At 41.9% G+C, this 19,242-nt stretch overlaps 1 protein-coding gene across 1 annotated transcript in view; it reads right to left on the bottom strand.

Moving 5' to 3' along the window:
• Positions 1 to 19,242, bottom strand: part of LOC144825051 (uncharacterized) — a 284,399-nt gene that overhangs the window by 260,384 nt on the left and 4,773 nt on the right. The window contains exon 2 of the mRNA XM_078683960.1: positions 883 to 948. Within this exon, the coding sequence (XP_078540086.1) occupies positions 883 to 948 (66 nt within the window). The remainder of the gene's footprint in view (positions 1 to 882; positions 949 to 19,242) is intronic.

The raw sequence follows: 19,242 nt of genomic DNA, 5'->3' as shown, positions 1-19,242 counted from the left end.
GACATTGTTAGTGGATTTGATGGCAGTGGTGGCATTTGTGGTGGTGTTGTATAGGGTCAGTGGAGGTCTTGGTGGAGGAATTTGTGGCAGTTTTGGAGGTATTGGTGCTGATATTACAGTAAAAGCATTTGTGTTTTATTGGTTGTGGTCTTGCTACTGTGGAGGTGGCAGTGGTGTTGCTGATCTTGGTAGTGTTATTGGTAGTGGCTAAATTAGTGATGCTATTTTGAAGCTTTTGCTAGTGATTTTGTGGCAGTGCTGATTGCGATAGTATTGGTGGAGGTAACGGTTGTTGTATTGGTAATTGTAGTAGTGGTGGCACTGGTTGCATTGGTGATGGTGGTGATGATGGTGCTATTGTTGATGCTGGGGTGGTGATGTTGTGGTATTGGTGGTGGTGTGTTGTTGGTGATATTGCTGTACATGCTATGCTTGCTGTATAGTGGCTCCATATTATCATGCTCATAATTTCTTTTTTATGATATTGAGTTCAGCCAGGCTCCAAGATAGCCATTAGGTGTGATAAATAAATAGCATTAAGGAGTCCATGTTAGGATCAGGGTCACACTTGAGTCATGAAAAAGCATTAGGAAAATAACTGTTGCAGTGGAAACAAAAATATTGTTCTCCGTATACAGTGTTTGTAAAACATAAATCAATTAAACAAATTACTGAGATGGATGAGCATATTTGAAGATGTAAAACAGTGCCTGGTGCATTTGCAATATAGGCACTTCATAGGAGGAGCTACGATAAACTAAACCGTCAATAGCCCAGTGGCAAATAAGAACAATAGTACTTTGGGTTCAATTAAGATGTGATTTACAATGTCTTATGCCAGAGGGGCTCAGTTAAAAAAACGTTTAGTTGAAGGGGGCTTACCAAAATTCCACTCTGAGTGTGTTGTGAGCAATATAATCTGCAGACAGCTGCAATGTCAACCCAGTCCTAAAAAGGAATTAACAATAGTGAGCATATCAGAATAGCAAAGAGCTCTGCATCAGGCCTGAACTATATCTCCTTAATTTTATCCGGTGACCCCCAAATATATAAACCGGCTCAGGACCAAGCCTGAGTCCTTCACCATTAGTGTCTCATAATGATTAGAGGGAGAAGAAACCACAAACAATGCCACCAAACCCATCTGTGTCTCCATCATCTTAAAATGACCCCATGACCGATAGCATTCACAGGTAGTGTTTTCTCCATTTCAACATGTGGAGAACTTCATCCAGAAATGGCCAATATTACACAAATGGCATGCCTCTCTAAGAACTCATCCAATCCAAAAGGTCGTTGAGTAATCTCCATCCACTAACATGCAACAACAACACTCAAATGATTTTCAGGCCATTGCTTTTTCTTTGAAAAAGGAAAAGTACATATATCACACACACGCAAACACACAATACTAAATATTATGCACTCATTTACAAATGCATACGAGAGGTAGGTGGAATCACATTTGACCCAGAGGGAGTCAAGAACCCCAGAATCACAACACCCCCTACCTATACCATATGCAACATCATATGGGGCTGTTATTTGAAATAAAGCAAGCCTAATGGCTTTGTTAAGAAGTCACCATATGAATAAATAAAGCCAGATTGACTTTGCCAGGGGGTCACCATATTAAAATATAAGTAAGGCCTATTGACTTTGACAAGGGGTCAACAGATTATAATATAAGGCAAGTCTATTGACTTTGTCAAGGGGTCACCACCTTATAAGCCGGGCCTATTGCCTTCGTCAAGGGATCAACATTAAAACCAATGGACCCAATAATAATATTTAAATGCAATCATTAGCATAAATAAAAGCATTGCACTGTTTACAAATAATCATTTTTAATTACAGCACTACATTGAAAGAAATGTAAGCATGTGTTAGAGGTTTCTTTTACATGCTCAGGCCACATAAAATGGACCGACCACTAGCGATCTCTGCACACCTGAGCTGAAGTTCATAAAGCTGCATCCCCATCAAGGTTGGAAAATAGATACAGTGTCTCCCTATGTCTTGCATCCTATGATTTGGAAGAGACAGGTTTAATTTTCTTAAATTATATGTGGGGGGTGCTGCTCCACCTCCTGCAGCCCCCATAATGCTTTGCAGAGACATCAGTGCCTCAAAAATCCACACCTTGTGGGGAGCTAGTTTTGCTGGCTCCCACCTGCAACCTTCTCATCTGCCCTTCACATGCCCCATGGCCTCTTGCCTGTCTTGCAGGACACTTGGGGCACAGTGAAGTCCAAGTCTTCCACTACACTGGCCCTCGGGGGCCATAAAGGGGCCAGCACCACTGCCCCCAGAGAGACACATATAGTCTTAGGGATCAGCTATAAGCAAAGGCCTTATTTCATCAGAAGGGATCAGGTAGCTTCTCCTTCTAGCTGTTCATGATTCTGGTGTCACCATCCAGGTCCAGGGTCTTGCTCACTGTCTTTTCCCTGTGCAGGGGTTTATACTTAGGTGGAAGGTTCTAGAGACAGGCACCCCGGGACAATCCTAGGATTCCATATCCTCCCTCCACACCTGTCCAAACCCTCCTACACAGCATTCTGGGACAATCCAATATAACAGGATCCTTCCAGCCGCGGTCGGTAGGGGAGTACCTGCTGGGGTGGTGACGTGGAGAGGGGGAGGGGCAGGGTGGGGGTTAGTAATGTATGGATAATGGAGGTTTGGATGGTAAGTAAACATTTAAATAAATCAAATGAATTTCGTTGCGCGCACTGCATCCCCAAATGCAATGCAGTGCGCGCAACGAAATTCGTTTGATTTATTTAAATGTTTACTTACCTGCAAACCTACTTTATCCATACATTACTAACCCCCACCCTGCCCCTCCCCACGTCACCGCCCCGGCAGGTACTCCCCTACCGACCGCGGCTGCCTTCTTCCTCTGGTCAGAGTTCCCTGTGCCTACCCAGAGGAGTGGCTATGGTTATAGTCTAACCTTCGTTTGTGGTCACTCCAAAACAGTTCTGGAGCTGCTACCCCTCTCACTGGTTTTGAAGCCAAGTTCTCTAGAGGGACAAAGAAAGGGGCAGGCTTGGTGTCAGGTTCATCTGCTTGTGACCGGGTAAGCCCCTATGAAGTGTAACTAGTTATTGGGCTTAGCCCCAGGCCATCCTGTCAAGGGAAGGCCAGTACCCCACCCCACCCCCACACAAACCCGAGCCCTTTGTCCTCTGTCTGAGATCACTGCACATCTCACCACAGGGGAGCCATACAGTTGCCATGTGACACTTCAATACTTTCAAGCTTTATGCAGGAAAATAGTACATTTTTAAGGGTGGCTTTTGCTCAACAGGTAGACAAAATTCAATTTCACAATTAAACTGGATTTTGGATATCTATAAAAATTAGCCCTAGAATTATTTCTCTAGTGCCTACTAAATCCAATTTTATTAAATGTATCAATGTAGCCCGATGTTTCCCCTTGGAAGCAGCCAGCCTTGCTACAGTGAAAATAGCTTTGGGGGATATTTTGCTCTAAGAATGTGCCCAACATTACCTTTTACATGCCCTACCTTTAAATTCCATGCATCCTACCTTTATAGGCAATAAGGCCTACTTAGAGATTAATTGTTAATATTTAAAAGGAAGTTGTAGGCATGCCAAAAGAAGGTATTTTGACAGGGCGAATTTGCAGTTCCTAATGAACACAGGCATCTTACTTGGGTGACGCTACCAGGCAACAGTATTCCGTCACTTACAGCTTGCACACAAGTGCACTCACATATTCATGTGCAACCAACCAGTGCTCCTTACCCAAGCTGCACCACGGTGTTGTTTTTTAAGAGGGGTACACTGGTGGTAAGCATGCTTAATACACTTACCATGAAATTACCCTGAGTGAGACTCAGGTAGTGAGATTCACCCAAAGTAAAGGTCCAAAAACCAGATGATCAAGAATAAAATATCCCAGCAGTAATATGGGCGCAACCTATTTTTAGCAGTATATAATTGACCCAGTCTGTCCTGGCCCAGTGATTCAAGATATAGGATCTGAAATACCAACCAAAACAACTACCAGCTCTGAAAATAATTTGATTGTTCCATCCATAATGTTTTGATCTGCTCAGTGTGTAACCCTAAGTAGTATTGGTATGCCCAGACATAGGTCAAGTAGCTTGTTCTTCTTTACGATACGTGTACCACACTGATAAGGCCCAATGTGGAAGGAACATTTTTGGTTAAGCTTCATTTTCCCTGAAAGAGAAGACCTGGCCCATCAAATAAAGGGGGGGGGCGTGTGGGGCAGCCCAATGCTGTTTTTTATAAGGGTGATCCCTTTCTGTGGTAGCACATTGAGCAAAACATGGTGGAGCCACAGTAAATGCTAATGGATGAGATTGATACAAGTGTACGGAAGTGGCCTTTTTGTATGGCCACCCCCCTTTGTTTTGCTCCATATGCTGCTGTTTATAACTCTGATAATGCACTAGAGTCTGCTGCCCAGACCTCAGTGCCTGTGCTGTTTCTGAAAACCTATGTTGGACTTGGTAATCCCAAATTGGCAAATACTTTACCCCCTTGTAACTTCCTAGTGTATGGAACCAGGGGTACACAGGGCATAGGTGGTAAAGGGGTCCCCAAGAATGCAGCACAGTTTTGTGCCACCCTGAGTGACCCAAGTAAACTTCTGACAGCAGGCCTGCCATTGTAGACTGCAGGAGAAGTGCAAGGTGCTCGAGCTCGACTGTGCCCTCATCTTGTATGGAACAATATATACACTATCTTTAATAAATGTCAGGCAACCCTAAAGAAGGTCTCCTCGGCACAGGAGGCAGGGTGCAGTATATTAAATGAGAGGACATATAAATGCAAGCCTAAATGTCCCTATAGTGAAACTAATGTAATATTAGCAGTCCATAGGATAACATGGGATGCCACCTGGGCATTCTCAAGTTTGGCAGTTCCGTTACGGCACCGCTGAAATAGGTCAAGTTTGCCATCAAGCAATGTGACGTCTCACCCCTGACATGAATATTGTGCCTTGGGGAATGTGGCATAGACCCAGGTGGCTACTTTAGAGGTTGTCCACCTGGATGCCTTAGATTCTCTGTGCTTTAGCTGGCAAGCCTGCACTTGCCACATTTGCTGACTTCTACCAGGCAGTGTGATCACTCCCAGGAATCAGGAACAAAGGCTTGGGTAGGAAGGCGTCAACCTCCTTCCTCTCAAGCAGGCTAGTGAAGTGGCACATCAGGGCAGTGAGCTTCAAAGGCTGCACTAGCTCTGATATGCATCAGGGCTGACTCACATTGGAGAAAATATCCCTCACCCTGCCTCAGGCACATTTGCACCGTACAGGCGGAAAATTAGTTGGACTAGGGAGGCTAGCCACACCTCCAGAGTAAGCAGCCTGGTCTGTACACTAAAATCGGATTTCTGCCATCTTTAGGAGGGGGAGAATAGAGGGTTCTGGGAAGAAAAGGTGACATACACACCCATGGATGTGGTCACCTCAGGGGCAGACTAGCTGCAGGTACTAGCTTCCCATTGGCTACTAGCTCCAACACCCTTTTATCCCTTAAATCTGAGATTTAAGGGACCCCCCGACATCGGAATTTCAGTTCTGAACAACCTGCATCAAAAAGTACATATGATGAGACCAGTACCCGTGACAACAAGACTTGCCCAAAACAAAAGAGAGAACCCCTAAAACTGTGGCAGCGCTCTGTTCGAGACTCATCCCAGACAGAAGGACCCCTGTGGAAGCCTGAAGAACCCTCAGACTCCCCTGGATTAGTGGCACTAGTCTGTGCAAATTGCAGGTGTTCAAAATTGGAGCTCTAGTTGGCAATAGTTTGCACCTTTTGTCCAAGTAGGGACCCTTCTTCCTAGTCAGAGTAAGGGGGTATACACTTCTAAAATATTCCCTGCCCAGAAAGCCTTGGCAGCTTGGCACGAGCAGACAGGCTTATCTCAGAGGAAGTGTGTAAAGCATCTGTGCACACATACAGTAATACAGTGAAAACACTACAAATGAACAACACATCAGTTTAGAAAAGTAAGTAATCTTTATCTAAACCAAACAAGACCAAAACGACAAACATCCACAATACAAAAATCAAAATATGACTTTCAAGAGCAAGAAACAGTTCTGTGCATACCAAACTATGAATGCAACGCTTTCAACACAAATTACCTTGGATGTGTCACAGTCACAAACAAAAACAGCCACAGGAAAGGTGATGCGTCAGTTCCTTACGCCCGGGGAAGGTGATGTATTGGTTCCTTACTCCAGCGGAGGTGATGCCCCGGTTCATTACGGAAGGGGAGGTGATGCATCGGTTTCTTACTGAAGGGGAGGTGATGCATTGGTTTCTTATTGCGCCCCCGGTGTTCTTGTAGACTTGGTGTCCAAGTGCGATGTCTTGTGCACCGGAGGTGAGGCATCGCTTTGCGAGGCTTCGAGTCTTCCAGCGTTGGTGCTTGGGGCTGCGAGGCTTAGCGTCACCCGACGGGACTCGACGCAACTTTGCATCAACCAGCATCGGTTCTGAGAGACTTTGCACACTTTTGTGATGCTTCATGCCGGATCTTGCAGAGATCAGCTGCAAACCCCACTTCTGAGGCCTTTTAACTGCAGAGTGCACCTCAGGGAAGGGTAGGGCTCACAGATGGCAGAGTCCAGCAGCACCAGTAGAGTTGCAGGAAGTCTTTTGTGTCCCTGAGACTTCTTAACAGGAGGCCAGCTCTACTTCAAGCCCTTGAAGATCTTCCTCAAGCAGGGGACACACCACACAGCAAAGTCTGTGTCCTTTCCTTGGCAGAAACAGCCACTGCAGGCCAACCCCAGAAAGCACCCAGCAAAGGGGCAGTACTTCTCCTTCAGTATCTCCAGCTCTTCTCCTTGGCAACGGTTCCTCTTAAAATCCCAGAAGTAATCTTTGAAGTATTTTCTATTCCTCAAACTTCCAACAGGAGGCAAGCTCTACTTCAAGCCCTTGGAGAAAACTCAAACAGCAGGATGATGAAAGCACAGTCCAGTCCTTTCCCTGCCCAAGTCAGAAGCAACCACCTCAGGCCAACCCCAACAGCACACAGCAGAGGGCATTACTCCTCCTGCAGCTTTTCTGGTTTTTCTTCCTGGCAGGTTCCTTAGTTCAGCAGTAATCTAATGTTCTGGGGTCAGTGTCTCACTTTTTGTAGCACAAATTCCTTTGTTCTCTGGTGGCAGAGAAGCTCTTTGCCCAGCCAAAACCAGTTGGTGCAGCTGCCCGGCAGGAGATGGAGTCAACATTGTCCCAGGCAGACCAGGCCCATTCAGGTGTGAAAGAAATCTCCTCCCCCCCCCTACTCTAAATGCAGCCCAGGTCTAGTCAGCACAGCCTTGACTCATCCAGGAAAAGCAGGACACACATCAACCCCCAAAGTGGCTGTCTGAACGGAATGCACATCTCCAGCCCCTGTCACTCCAAAGCCAGACAGTCAATACATAACCTAGCAGAGGCACACTGGATGGTTAAGGCAAGAAAATACCTACTTTCTAAAAGTGGTATTTACAAACACACAATATAAAAATCATCTTTACTAAAAGATGCATTTTTATATTCTGAGTTCAGGCATACTAAACTACACCTTTCTATCTTGTCCGAATAGGAAGTTATATTTATAAGATGCTATAAATAGACTCCCATTCTATCCTATGGGACAGATAGCCTCCCAATAGTAAAAAAACAAAATCTGTAGTATTTCACTATCAGGACATGCCACACAAATCAGGGCATGTCCTACCTTTTGCATACACTGCACCTTGCCCACAAGGGTACCTTGGACCTACCTTAGGGGTGACTTACATGTAAGAAAGGGGAAGGTTAGGGTCTGACAAGTGGGTGCACTTGCCAGGTTGACATGGCAGCACCAAATTGCACTCACACTGTAGTGGAAGGTCTGAGTTACATTTACAGGTTGCTTATGTAGGTGGCACAATCAATGCTACAGGCCCACTAGCAGCATTTGATTTACAGGCCCTTGGCACACACAGTGCACTGTGCTAGGGAATTACCAGTAAATAAAATATACCAATCATGGAATCACCAATCCATAGCTACAATTTACAGGGAGAGCATGTGCACTTTAGCCCTGATCAGCAGTGGTAAAGTGCCCAAAGTCATAAAACCAAAAAAACAGGGTCCAAAACAGGAGGCCAAAAAGCAAAAAGGTCAGGGGATAAACCCGCTGGACAAGCCAGGTCTAACAGCAGAAAAACAGTGCTCCAGATCCCACGAATCAGCCATGGGGCCCTCCAAGGGATCACCCAAATCCAGATGGTCTAGTGCATTCTGGGAACTAGAGTCCTGCCTTTCCCCTGGACCACTGGACGTCAAAGTTACTTTCTGCTCCCCTTAATGCTGCCAAGGCTTGTTGGTCGACAGTCTGGCAACCGACCCCTTTACTCGACGCTGCATTAAGAAGGAATTCCATCTGACCGACTTCAGCAATCACACTGTTGTTGTAAGTTTGCATCTTTTTCCCCCGCAGCACCGTTTCAGTGGTAAAAGCAGCTTTCCCATGGCTCCAGTTCAGCACCTGGGACAGCCAGGACACCTCTGCACCTGGACTCCATGAGCCAGGTAATATTGAACTGACTGTCATGGCTTGATCCTGGGACCTGCACCACCTGTACCACGCAACTCGACCTGCAAGTGGCCAATTGTCACAAGTGGTTTTTGTCATTGACTGCAATGTTACATTTTCACTGTATCATTTTGTGTTGATTTTCTATTGCTGCTCAAATCTATAGTTCCTTTTGTATGTATGCATTTACATTCATTTTGTTGTCCAAATAAGTATAAATATACACTTTATTTTTATAAAATTGTGTTGGATTTCTCTCAAGTCGTGTCAATTACTTACCGTCCACGTTGGTACTCTGAAATGCTTAACATGTGGTCCTCTAGTAAAGCCTAACTGCTCTTTGCACACTACCAGGACTGAGCTGAGGATTTATAAGTGTGAATCCAAGGACGATCTCTGGTGTATCGTGATAGTATTACATGGTGAGGACTAACCCCATACCACATAATACTTAACTTTCCTAAAACAAGCATTCAACCACCATCATCACTTGTTGATGTTCTCCATATCCATCAAATACAATGCCAATTAGTAGTTCTTTGAAACTACGAAAGCTGTCTTGACCGCTTAATTAGTCATCAGAAAGTTAATATCTAGATATGGTTCTAGCCTATTCACCTATATTAATAAATGCTATTCGCAAGTATTGAATGGTGCACTGATATCTTTGATTTTACCCATAGCCCATGAGTCACACTTGCTCTAATGGGATAAAAACACACCAATAAAACTTGTTATTAAAAGAAAATAGCATGTGCCTGATGCAAATCTTTCACAAAACAAGTTTTGACTGGATTTGAGAAAGTGCTCAGACAATTAACTGTTTAATGCTGAAGGCTTTCTGCAACATGGAGATCTCCGTTTTGAATATTGCCAGCTTTCAGTCTGTTCCTAGCTACTGTCAGTCACAAAACCATTAAGTAGGTGCCACATTAACATTGTATCATAGTTATTGATCCTTCTGCTATTAATAATAAAAAAAATGTATTTATTTAGTGTTTTGTATGGCACGAACAAGAGCCAGAAATGGGTATCAGAGCGTTCCACATATCTATAGCAATTTTAGTTTTAAACACTAAAATTGATACCATTAAACAGTTGCCAGGTATCTCAAAAATATATTTTTTTAAACGAGAAAAACATTTGTACAATCAATAATACAGTTAGAAAGAACCTAGGTTATTAACTTATAATACATTTGTACTTGTTCTGGGTACTCACAATGGTGACATTTAGTTGTAGCTGTCCCCAAAAGGATATCACAGTGTGAATAAGGACAATAGGCTTGCAGCCTAGGTATAGAATGAAGAGCTCCATCTAGAGTCTGGTAATGGATGAATTTACAGAGAGTATCCTTTAGGAGGCTAGAGTAGGTCGAGTGATTGTTTGCTGGGACTTCTAGAACATGGTGTGAATGGGCTGCTGCGGATTAAGGGAGGAATTCATTCCATAGGAAGGACTTGGCTTTTTTTTAAATATTGAAGTGGATGAGATTTTTCTGATGCTCAGAGGGAGTGAGTTCTATATTCTTGGTGTAGCCCCAGAGAAAACTCTGTTGTATGTTTTTTTCTTACGGAAGAATGAAGGTTTCAGAAGATGATAGCCGGCGCTCCGAGAAAAATAATAGTACATACTACTTATACCTGTTCCCTAAGTCACAAAGGAGAATCATGAACTATTAGGGTATGGAATCAGAAATTGTGTATGACTGAAATACAGAATTTTGCAGCAACCTTTTCAGCCATATGCATAATATACAAATAACAGCTTCCAAAAACATGGAACCAGTAAGCAAGAGATAGACCTTCAGGGACACATATGTCGGGGGCTTTGACAGACTGACACAGCTTCGGTAAAAGTGCCCAGTCAGTCATTCCAACAGAGAAACGGTGGAGGGCCTGTAAAAACCCACGACTGACATCCCCCTCCACTGTCCCTCTATAGGAGTCGATACCTTAGCATGCCTGGCCCTGTCTGAGACATGCAGGGGACAAGAGTTCCTGAGTCTCAGGTGCAGCTGAGTGTCAAGTATGCCACAGATAAAGTTCCAGAATGCAGCACAGCCTGACCACCATGCTGGCAGTCTAATTCCCACACATGGTAGGGGGGTGCTGTATAGGTCCGTAGGGAAGCAGGGACAATGTGGTGCATAAGAAACTGGGCAGCAAGATGCCAACATGGTGGCGTCAAAGTGGTGGTCAGGGCCCATACTTTTCCAAGGGAGTCAGAAAGCTACACTTCATGCTGCAGGCAAAAACCAATTTCCTGTCAGCTCAGAATTTTGTTATGGACCAATAAGGGCGTTTGGATCCTTGTTTTCAGGGTGCAAACACAAACAGTGCCTACATATGCATAGCCAACCCTCACTTAAATCTTAACAAAACGCTGACAGATCGACGACACTGTCGGGTTACTATACAGTGTCACTCCACCCAGTGATCATATTGAGATTTCACCTATAATGCAATGCAGGCTGTCTGGTTGCAAAAGATTTAGAGGGCATACAGCCCGCCCATTGTTTACCATGGCAATTTGCTTACTTCTTCTTCAAATCTGTGCCTTTCTGTTCTTGTGTTCGTCCATGCTCTGGAGCATAGCTTCTTTATCATCCTTTTGGCTTTCTAGCTTGTATCCTTTCACTAATCACTTTTAGGGAACTACTTTTTTTTAAGCACTGCATGAGAGGGCATGTGTTTTCCAGCTCTTACCTTGTGTGCTACTTTTCTAGGCCAATACCCACCCCAGTTCTCTTTGTTGCTCTGTCCATCATGTGTTGACTGCTCTCTCGTGTGGTGCTGCCACCAAGCTCCCTCACCTCTCATGTGCTCCATATTGCTCTCTCTCAAAACCCTGTGTTTCTCTCTGTCTTATGTGCTATTTCCTCCCTCCTCTCCACACCCATTCCTCCATTGTCCCTCAAACTTATGGGATCCTTTTTTATTTTTCCACTTTCCTGCTAATTTATTTAATTCTTGTTTTCTTGGATCCCATATCAAAATAGAAAAATTACAGCAAAGACATTCGGTAGGCACATGCATGCGTGGTGACCCATGTGTGGACCTAGAGTATGACACGGCATCAGTGGTTGCGTTATTGAAGCTTTACAACATTGGCAGAAAACACTTGCTTTTTTCCGATGCTGCAAAGCGTCAAACTGCATTGGCAAAGTCAATGTGTCCAATAAGACCTATTAGCGTTCCCAATGCTTTTTTGTGGTAGGTAATGGCTACGAAGTACAGATGTGGCACGCAGCAACAATGTTGACACAGGCAATTCGCCATCTTTGCCAGACTTCCTCTAACTCTGGCTGTAATAGTTGTTACTATTGTTACTCCAGTGTTTGCTGGGATATTCCAAATCAGAGTTAAATTCTAACAGTTGGAAGTGGGTGCTCTTCATCTGGCCACCTTTCCTCTGCCAAATCATGGAAGGGAAAGAGGAATTTAGTGTCATGCATTTCAATTTTGTTTGATAACCCCACAATATAACTGGACAGAACCCAGTTACGACATAACCAGAACCGAAACTGAGATATAGAAAATCAATGTAAAAAAAGCCGCATTCTCACCACAGTGTTATACTGAAAGGTTGAACATGGCCGTTATCTTAAAGGTTTAAAGTAGAAGTCAGCAAAATCAGTTAACTTTGCGTCTGCAAAAATCACTGTGTTGTTGGGAAAACTTTGCAAATATCATCAAAGTCCATGAAATTTGCAAAGTTTTGTTTAAATAACACCAAAAAACACAAAACAGAGGTGTAGATTAGAATTGGCCTAACACCCAGAAAATTACTTTTCAGATGTATTAGGTGTCTGTAAAATAAGTAACATAAAGGTTTTCACTTTTCTATGGAAAATAAGACTATTATGATTAAGACTCCATATTCAGACAAGAATAGACTTTGGGACTGATCTTGACTTTGTTGGATGGGTTACTCAATCACTAACACTATGGATATCCCATCCACCGTATTAGACATAGGCTATAATACAATACACATGTAATACGGAAGACGGGATATCCATCATGCCAAAATCTAAATCAGGCTCGTAATACCTACATTAGACACCCTGAATCCATGAATGTAATATGCAACACCCAACCTAGAGTGATACCATCATGTACATGATAAACTCAACAACCAACTAATAGTGATAACTCAATCATCAGCAATAGGACAGATTTAACATTCATTCAACATTAAATGATATCTCAACACGGGCAATATGATAAACTCCTCTCTCCAACTATAATTATGGCACAACACAACCAATACGATAGACTCATCATCCAAAAACAACCTACAAGGCCCAACCTATAATGACTACATTGTCCTACTGTGACTACTCAAAACCACCATAGAAATAGACTAGCATCCAAACTGTAATACGTCACTGCCCTCAATATGATAAAATCAACACCTAATATATTAAAAAAGCTAGTGCTACAAATTTGATAGACTCAATATGCTGCCCATAAACACCTCCTTTCTAAAATGCTCAATGGCTGCTACTATAGCCAACAAGCAGCTCCAACTGTAACAGGGTTAAAACCTTTTAATGTAAGCATAAGAGAAGTCCACTGCTTCAAGATAACAGACTAAGAACACGTCACCAAGTACCCTCTCTGGCACCCACTAACCAATAATGAACTGACTTAATTTTGCATTCTAAAATTAAACTCTGCAATGTGATTTTGCCTTGAGAATCTCTTTATCAGTATACCATTATAAACAAAGACAAAACACGTTGCTATCAAGGGACCAAAATCTCACACCATGATAGACTCAACTCTTCACTATAATGGGCACAACACTTATTGGAACAAATCACTCTTATTATGATAGACTGAAATTCCCCTTAGAGTTGACTCAAAGCTCTACTTTATTGAATTCAACACCCACTCTACACTTGAATTACAACATCAACACTGTAATTTATACCCAACATCTAATTAGAGTCGATTCAACACCCCACTATAAAAGACTCAATGGACCACTACTTTAAGCTTAACTCCCACACTATCATTGATTTGACACCCTCATTTCAATAGTCATGTTCCGAAAATATAATAGACAAAATTCACACATTTTTGGGTGCCCCTGAAAAGTATCCCATTATTTTTGCATCTTTGCAACTTCCCCAGAGTAATTCCCAGTAATTCACCTCAATTCAATAGGTGGGGAAATAACAGTGATACAATTTTTGAGTAATAACAAATGGAAATTGGTGTTTCTGCACCAATTCCTGTATATTTTCCTTTATGTTTCAAAATGAGATTGTGGCTGGTTACAGCCAACGAAAATTCTAAGAACTATCAAACTTTTTGTCCTGATGGTGTTGGTGATTTTTGTTACTAGCCCCACTGGCATTCCTGGATGCACTTGTAATTAGCCCCTTAATGTCTACTGTATGTTAAGTTGATTGTTTCTAGCATAAAACACTTAAGAATGCCATTATATTAAAATCATATCCCAATCACAATAGTGTTCTCACAGATCTACCCCCTCATTGAGATGATTCAGTTTGCAGAGCCAGGCCATACAGAATTTCCATTCATTATTGCACCATGGTAGACCAAACTCCCCAACAATAAGAATGACTCAAGACATCAACTATAATAAAAACTCAACAGAAAAAAAATTGTAATAGACATAATGTTATGAGTACAGTTGAGAATCAACATTTCTTCCTAATATTTTACTTTCTTCTCCCATACGCCAATCATTCCTTCACCCATTCATACTGTTCACTATAATAGATCATCATTCCAACATTAGAAGTGAATAAACACCATCACTAAATATTTGACACAAAACCTTAGCAAGTGAACAGACCCACTATTACAGACTCAGCACCATAACTAAACCATAATCGCACCCCAATATAATTGATTCAAGACCCAAAATATAATCAGCACCATAGAATTAGATTAGAGACTCGACTCCCACGCATAATGACATTAACTTCAAAAGAGAAGAGGCTCAACCATTATTTTAATAGTCAACAGTGCTACTATAAAAACCAAACACCCCAACTATGATATAATCAACATCCCCGTTGTGACATGCTTTACACATGCTCAGTGAAATGACCCACATTCCTACTGCAAGAGTTTCACTGCATGCAATATTACAAACTCAACACTCCCCAATATATGAGCCTAACCAACCCAGTGTAAGGCATACCCTCTTGCCCAAATTTAATAGATTCACCCAGTCCCATTAAAATAGGCTTGCCTGCTCACACAATACTAGAAACATTGCCTACACAATACACTAAACCTGAACCCACTACCATAGGCCTGGTTTATTCTTTCTAACTGATTAATCATATTCATTCTAATAACACAGTACCCCATGACAATGAACTCAAACATCAATATAATGAACTTAACATCGAACTAGACTGAACCACTGTATTGAACTAAACACAACCCTGCAAAGAACTCAACACTTAATTAACTCAGTACCCCAATTCAATATAATTAAAGTCATGTCCTGTTTTAATAAAATCATCACCCAACTATAATGAATGCAGTAACCCAGTAGAATGAACTTATTTATCCCACTATAATAAATTGAAAACCACACTGTAAAACCCACCAGTGAATTCAGCACTTTTACTATAATAAACTGTCCCATTGTGATGAACTCAACTGCCCCCTATATAATCTCAATGCTGCCCTATAACAAACCCAACAATCTACTTTTTTGTACTATAATGAACTTAACACCCTGCCATTAGGAACTCAAAACCCAACTTTTGAGAAATCAATGCCCCACATTGATATAGCCATCAACTCACTGTATGTACTCAGCAAACCATTATAAAGAACTCACCCCCTGCTAAAGCATTCCACACCCAACTATACACCCAGTTGTTAAAAACTCTAGACATCACCATAATGAATGCTATAGCCCACTACTATAAATGTAACACACCTCAATAATGAATTCAAAACAGTACTGCAACAAACTCAACACCACACTATATTACTTTGTCCATTTCTATATATTGGTGTGGATTGCACTGTGCTAAGCCTATGCTTTCAAAACTTTGATAGAAAAGGAGGCATTTGAGGTGAGGAAATTCAGAGTGCCACTGCTGTTGACGGTGCTCTACACAGGAGCTGCTCTCAACCTAAACTTGGGAACTACCCAGAGTTCTCTGCTTCTTTTTTGCATAATTTTTTTCTCACTCTATGCCTGAAATGCATATTGTATGTTTTGACTTATACTGGGTGCTCCATTGTGTCTGGACAACGTTAAACCTCTCTGAAGAGCTATAATGATAGTGAAACACATGTCAGGGGTTGATTTTATTCAATTCAGGTTGGCTTGGTTGGTGTTTTACCAATTCAAAGCTGCAATACTGTGCCTGGAGTGGTAAAAGGTTTTGTCATTTACAGCTTAGTGTGGATGGCACTGTGCTAATCCTTTACTTAAAAACGTTGCTATAGAAATGGCCTAAGACTTAGTCTCTTTCTATCTCTGTGTAGTTGTAACTGTGCAAATCCTATGCATAAAGACGTTGATAGGAAAGCAGACATTTGACTTGAGCAAATTTAGAGTGTTGCTGGTATTGAGGGTGCTTTATACAAGACCTGATCTCCACCTAAACTTGGGAACTACCCAGACTTCTCTGCTTCTTTTTTGCACAATTTATGCGTCACTCTACTCCTGAAAGGGTATTGTTTTCACACACACACAAACATGTATATATATATATTATATGCAAGACCTAAAAAATTAATAGAAATTCTGCAATTGGTATTTCAGAATGCCTCCTGCTCTCTATTATAAGGAAGTTTTGTGTGCACTATGACCAAGAGCATTCAAAAGGTCTAATGAAACCAGCGCCAGATTATTAATATTTTACCACTGCCTGGCACACTCGCACTGTGCACATGAGTGGTGCTGAAACAATTTTTAGGGTGGGGATGCTGCTGTTAATGTTATAGCACTGAAGCCATAAAGATTGTGAGAAATTCAAGCATCACACAAAAAACAAGTATAGAAAATGTGCCATTCCTAGTCAGCAGTACAGTGGTACAGGTGTGGTAGGTAGCATGTGGTGCATTTTGGAGCACTGGTGAGGTAGCGCACTGTCATTTACAGACAGCACATTTTCTGTTGAAATTGACACTAAAAGCGCATAGATGTGCAGTTTTACTGGTAAAAATTTGAAGCACACAAACGATAACGTCTAGAAATCGTGTTCAGGGAATATTTATCGTTTGAGCAGCATCTAGTAAAGTGTCTTAATTTGTTTTGATCCTATCAAAATCTTTGTTTCCATCACACTTCAGAATTCGGGGAACAATGGGCTTCATATGTGCTTTTCCAATTGCTGATATATTTCCAAATGTGTATAGCTAATTCACAGGCATTTAAATGTTGTGTATTAGAAAAATACTGATATCCTACAGCTTTCTTTCACTTCCTGTACCCCAGCAAGAGTGGTCACTTTTACTAAATCCCCTCACTTTGCAGTCACAGAAGTAAAAGTAAACACAGGTTTGGAAAAAAGCAGCGATTTGTCAGCATAGTCTGACAATTGACCTTTGCCCTTGAACAGGCAGTAATTGTGACAAAATAAACAAAAAAATATAAAGGCATTTGTATTGCTCATTCACCTTCTGAACTCTAGCATGGTTATTTTTAGGGGGTGCTGCAGCACTCCCTGCACCCCTACTTCCAGTACCTACAGTGACAGCATGAAACATATAGCTTGGAATGCAGGCTGTGCCTCTGAAACCAGGCCTTGCATAAAATAATCTGCTGCTTTTTGACAGATGTATTATGTGGAGCTCCCCCCCCCCACCCCCACCCCACTTCCAGGGCCGAAGTGGTGGCATCGCCTGAGGGTCCGGGCCAGAGATAATACCCCACAACCTATAGCACAGAGAGAAGCAACCACGAAAGGCGTCTGGGCCTCTCCCATGAGAGGAGCAGAGCTCTGGGCGCTGTACACCCCCACCCCCAACACCCCCCTTCAACAGAATGAACTAGGAATTAAAAAACGTTCATTTAAGAACCAGAAACTCTATCTGCAGTTTCCATGTGAAGCTTCCTTGTTGCTCGATAAACCCTCCTCCTAAACAAACACACACCACACGTGGCCACAATTGTAATGTGATCTATAAAAGTACATATCCACGTTTAAACCTGTAGCAGGAACGCACTTAAATACATATATCTTAGCAGAAAGCTATGGCACCAATGTCATTGTAATACCTGCGGAGGCATAACCAAAATGTAAATATGCCCTCATGGATGGTGGAAACGTGCTTTGTTTTACCTTTCTTTGAGAGTAGGGAGGAACCATGACTTATGAGGGGCGACATCTCAAGTGACTCATGATGCCCCCCCCCCCTTGCTTAACAATGGTATTAAATAGCATATTGTACTCTGTGGTTCTCCGTAGATAGCTTATGCCTTCCTATTGTTTTTTCATGCATTTGTTTAACAAAAGCTCCTTAACCAAAGTCTGGATGCAAAGGGTTAACCTGGTGCTGAAGTTAAAATTACATTGAAGAAACCTCAACTTTTGGGAGAGTTGTTTTACAGTGTAAAGTAATTGCTACCTGCTCTCTGTGGGGCAGTAAAACATGACTTTGTCATGTCAATTTTGTTGAATTGTGGTAATAAATTTGAATTTGCCCTTTGCACTTGTAGTAAGTAATAAATGTGTGAATGCAGGCATATTGATGCAGCTGCTTTAAATAATAGATTATTGGGTTACATTTATTTTCACTGCCATGGAATAACAGTTATATCAGCAGAGAGAGTACTGTACTATATATTACCATTGTTGAGCATTTGTGTGGGCCATGACTCACAAGAGGTGAGTCCTCAAGGAAGTAATCATAACCCTCCCCTCCCTCAACAATGGAACTAAATGGCATATAACACTTTACGCATCTGCGGTTTAAGCCAGTGGGTACCAGACTTCTTAGAACCACAACCCACTTTTAAAAATGACAAACGTTCGCGACTCACCTACCTTTAAAGGACATGAAGAATGTCGATTTTTTTTATGGACTAAAAGATTGTGTGGTAGCGCACTGTTAATGCAGACAGCACATTTTCCATTGAATTGGAATAATCTTTGCACAGACATACACTTTACTGGTAAAAGTATATGGTATGCATCACTCAAATGATAATGTGTTGACATAGGGTTTCTCATTTGTGCATCACCAAATAAAGTGGGGGTTTTTCCCTTTGAGCCTATTAAAATCTGCTTCCTGCACACTTCAGAATTACAAAAAAATATATATTTAATTTTTTCTTCCCTAACTGCTTAAAACATACAGTTCATTTAAATGTGTTAACATGTTGTTGTGTGTGGCAAAAAAAAGACATAATTGACTTTAAAAATTCCTCTCCCTTTCTAGTCAATGAAGAACAAAAAAGGAAACACCAATCCCATGATAAAAAAGTAAGCAACAACTTGTCAGAAGACAGTTGCTATAAATAGTTTGCTTGGCTGCATTATTTTCAGCGCCACAGCATATGCGTGTGTGCACTGCGAAGCAGTGTAATATGCTACTTAATTGCATTGCTTAATGTATGGGGGTGATTCAAGGCAGGAGAAGCCTAGAGTGGGTTATGATGATCCGCTCCATCCTCGCCAACCTTCAA

The sequence above is a fragment of the Lissotriton helveticus genome, chromosome 3_1 (assembly GCF_964261635.1).
Source record: "Lissotriton helveticus chromosome 3_1, aLisHel1.1, whole genome shotgun sequence".
Taxonomy (NCBI): domain Eukaryota; kingdom Metazoa; phylum Chordata; class Amphibia; order Caudata; family Salamandridae; genus Lissotriton; species Lissotriton helveticus.
Note: the sequence above shows the minus strand (reverse complement) of the source record. Positions and strands in the feature narration are given on the sequence as shown.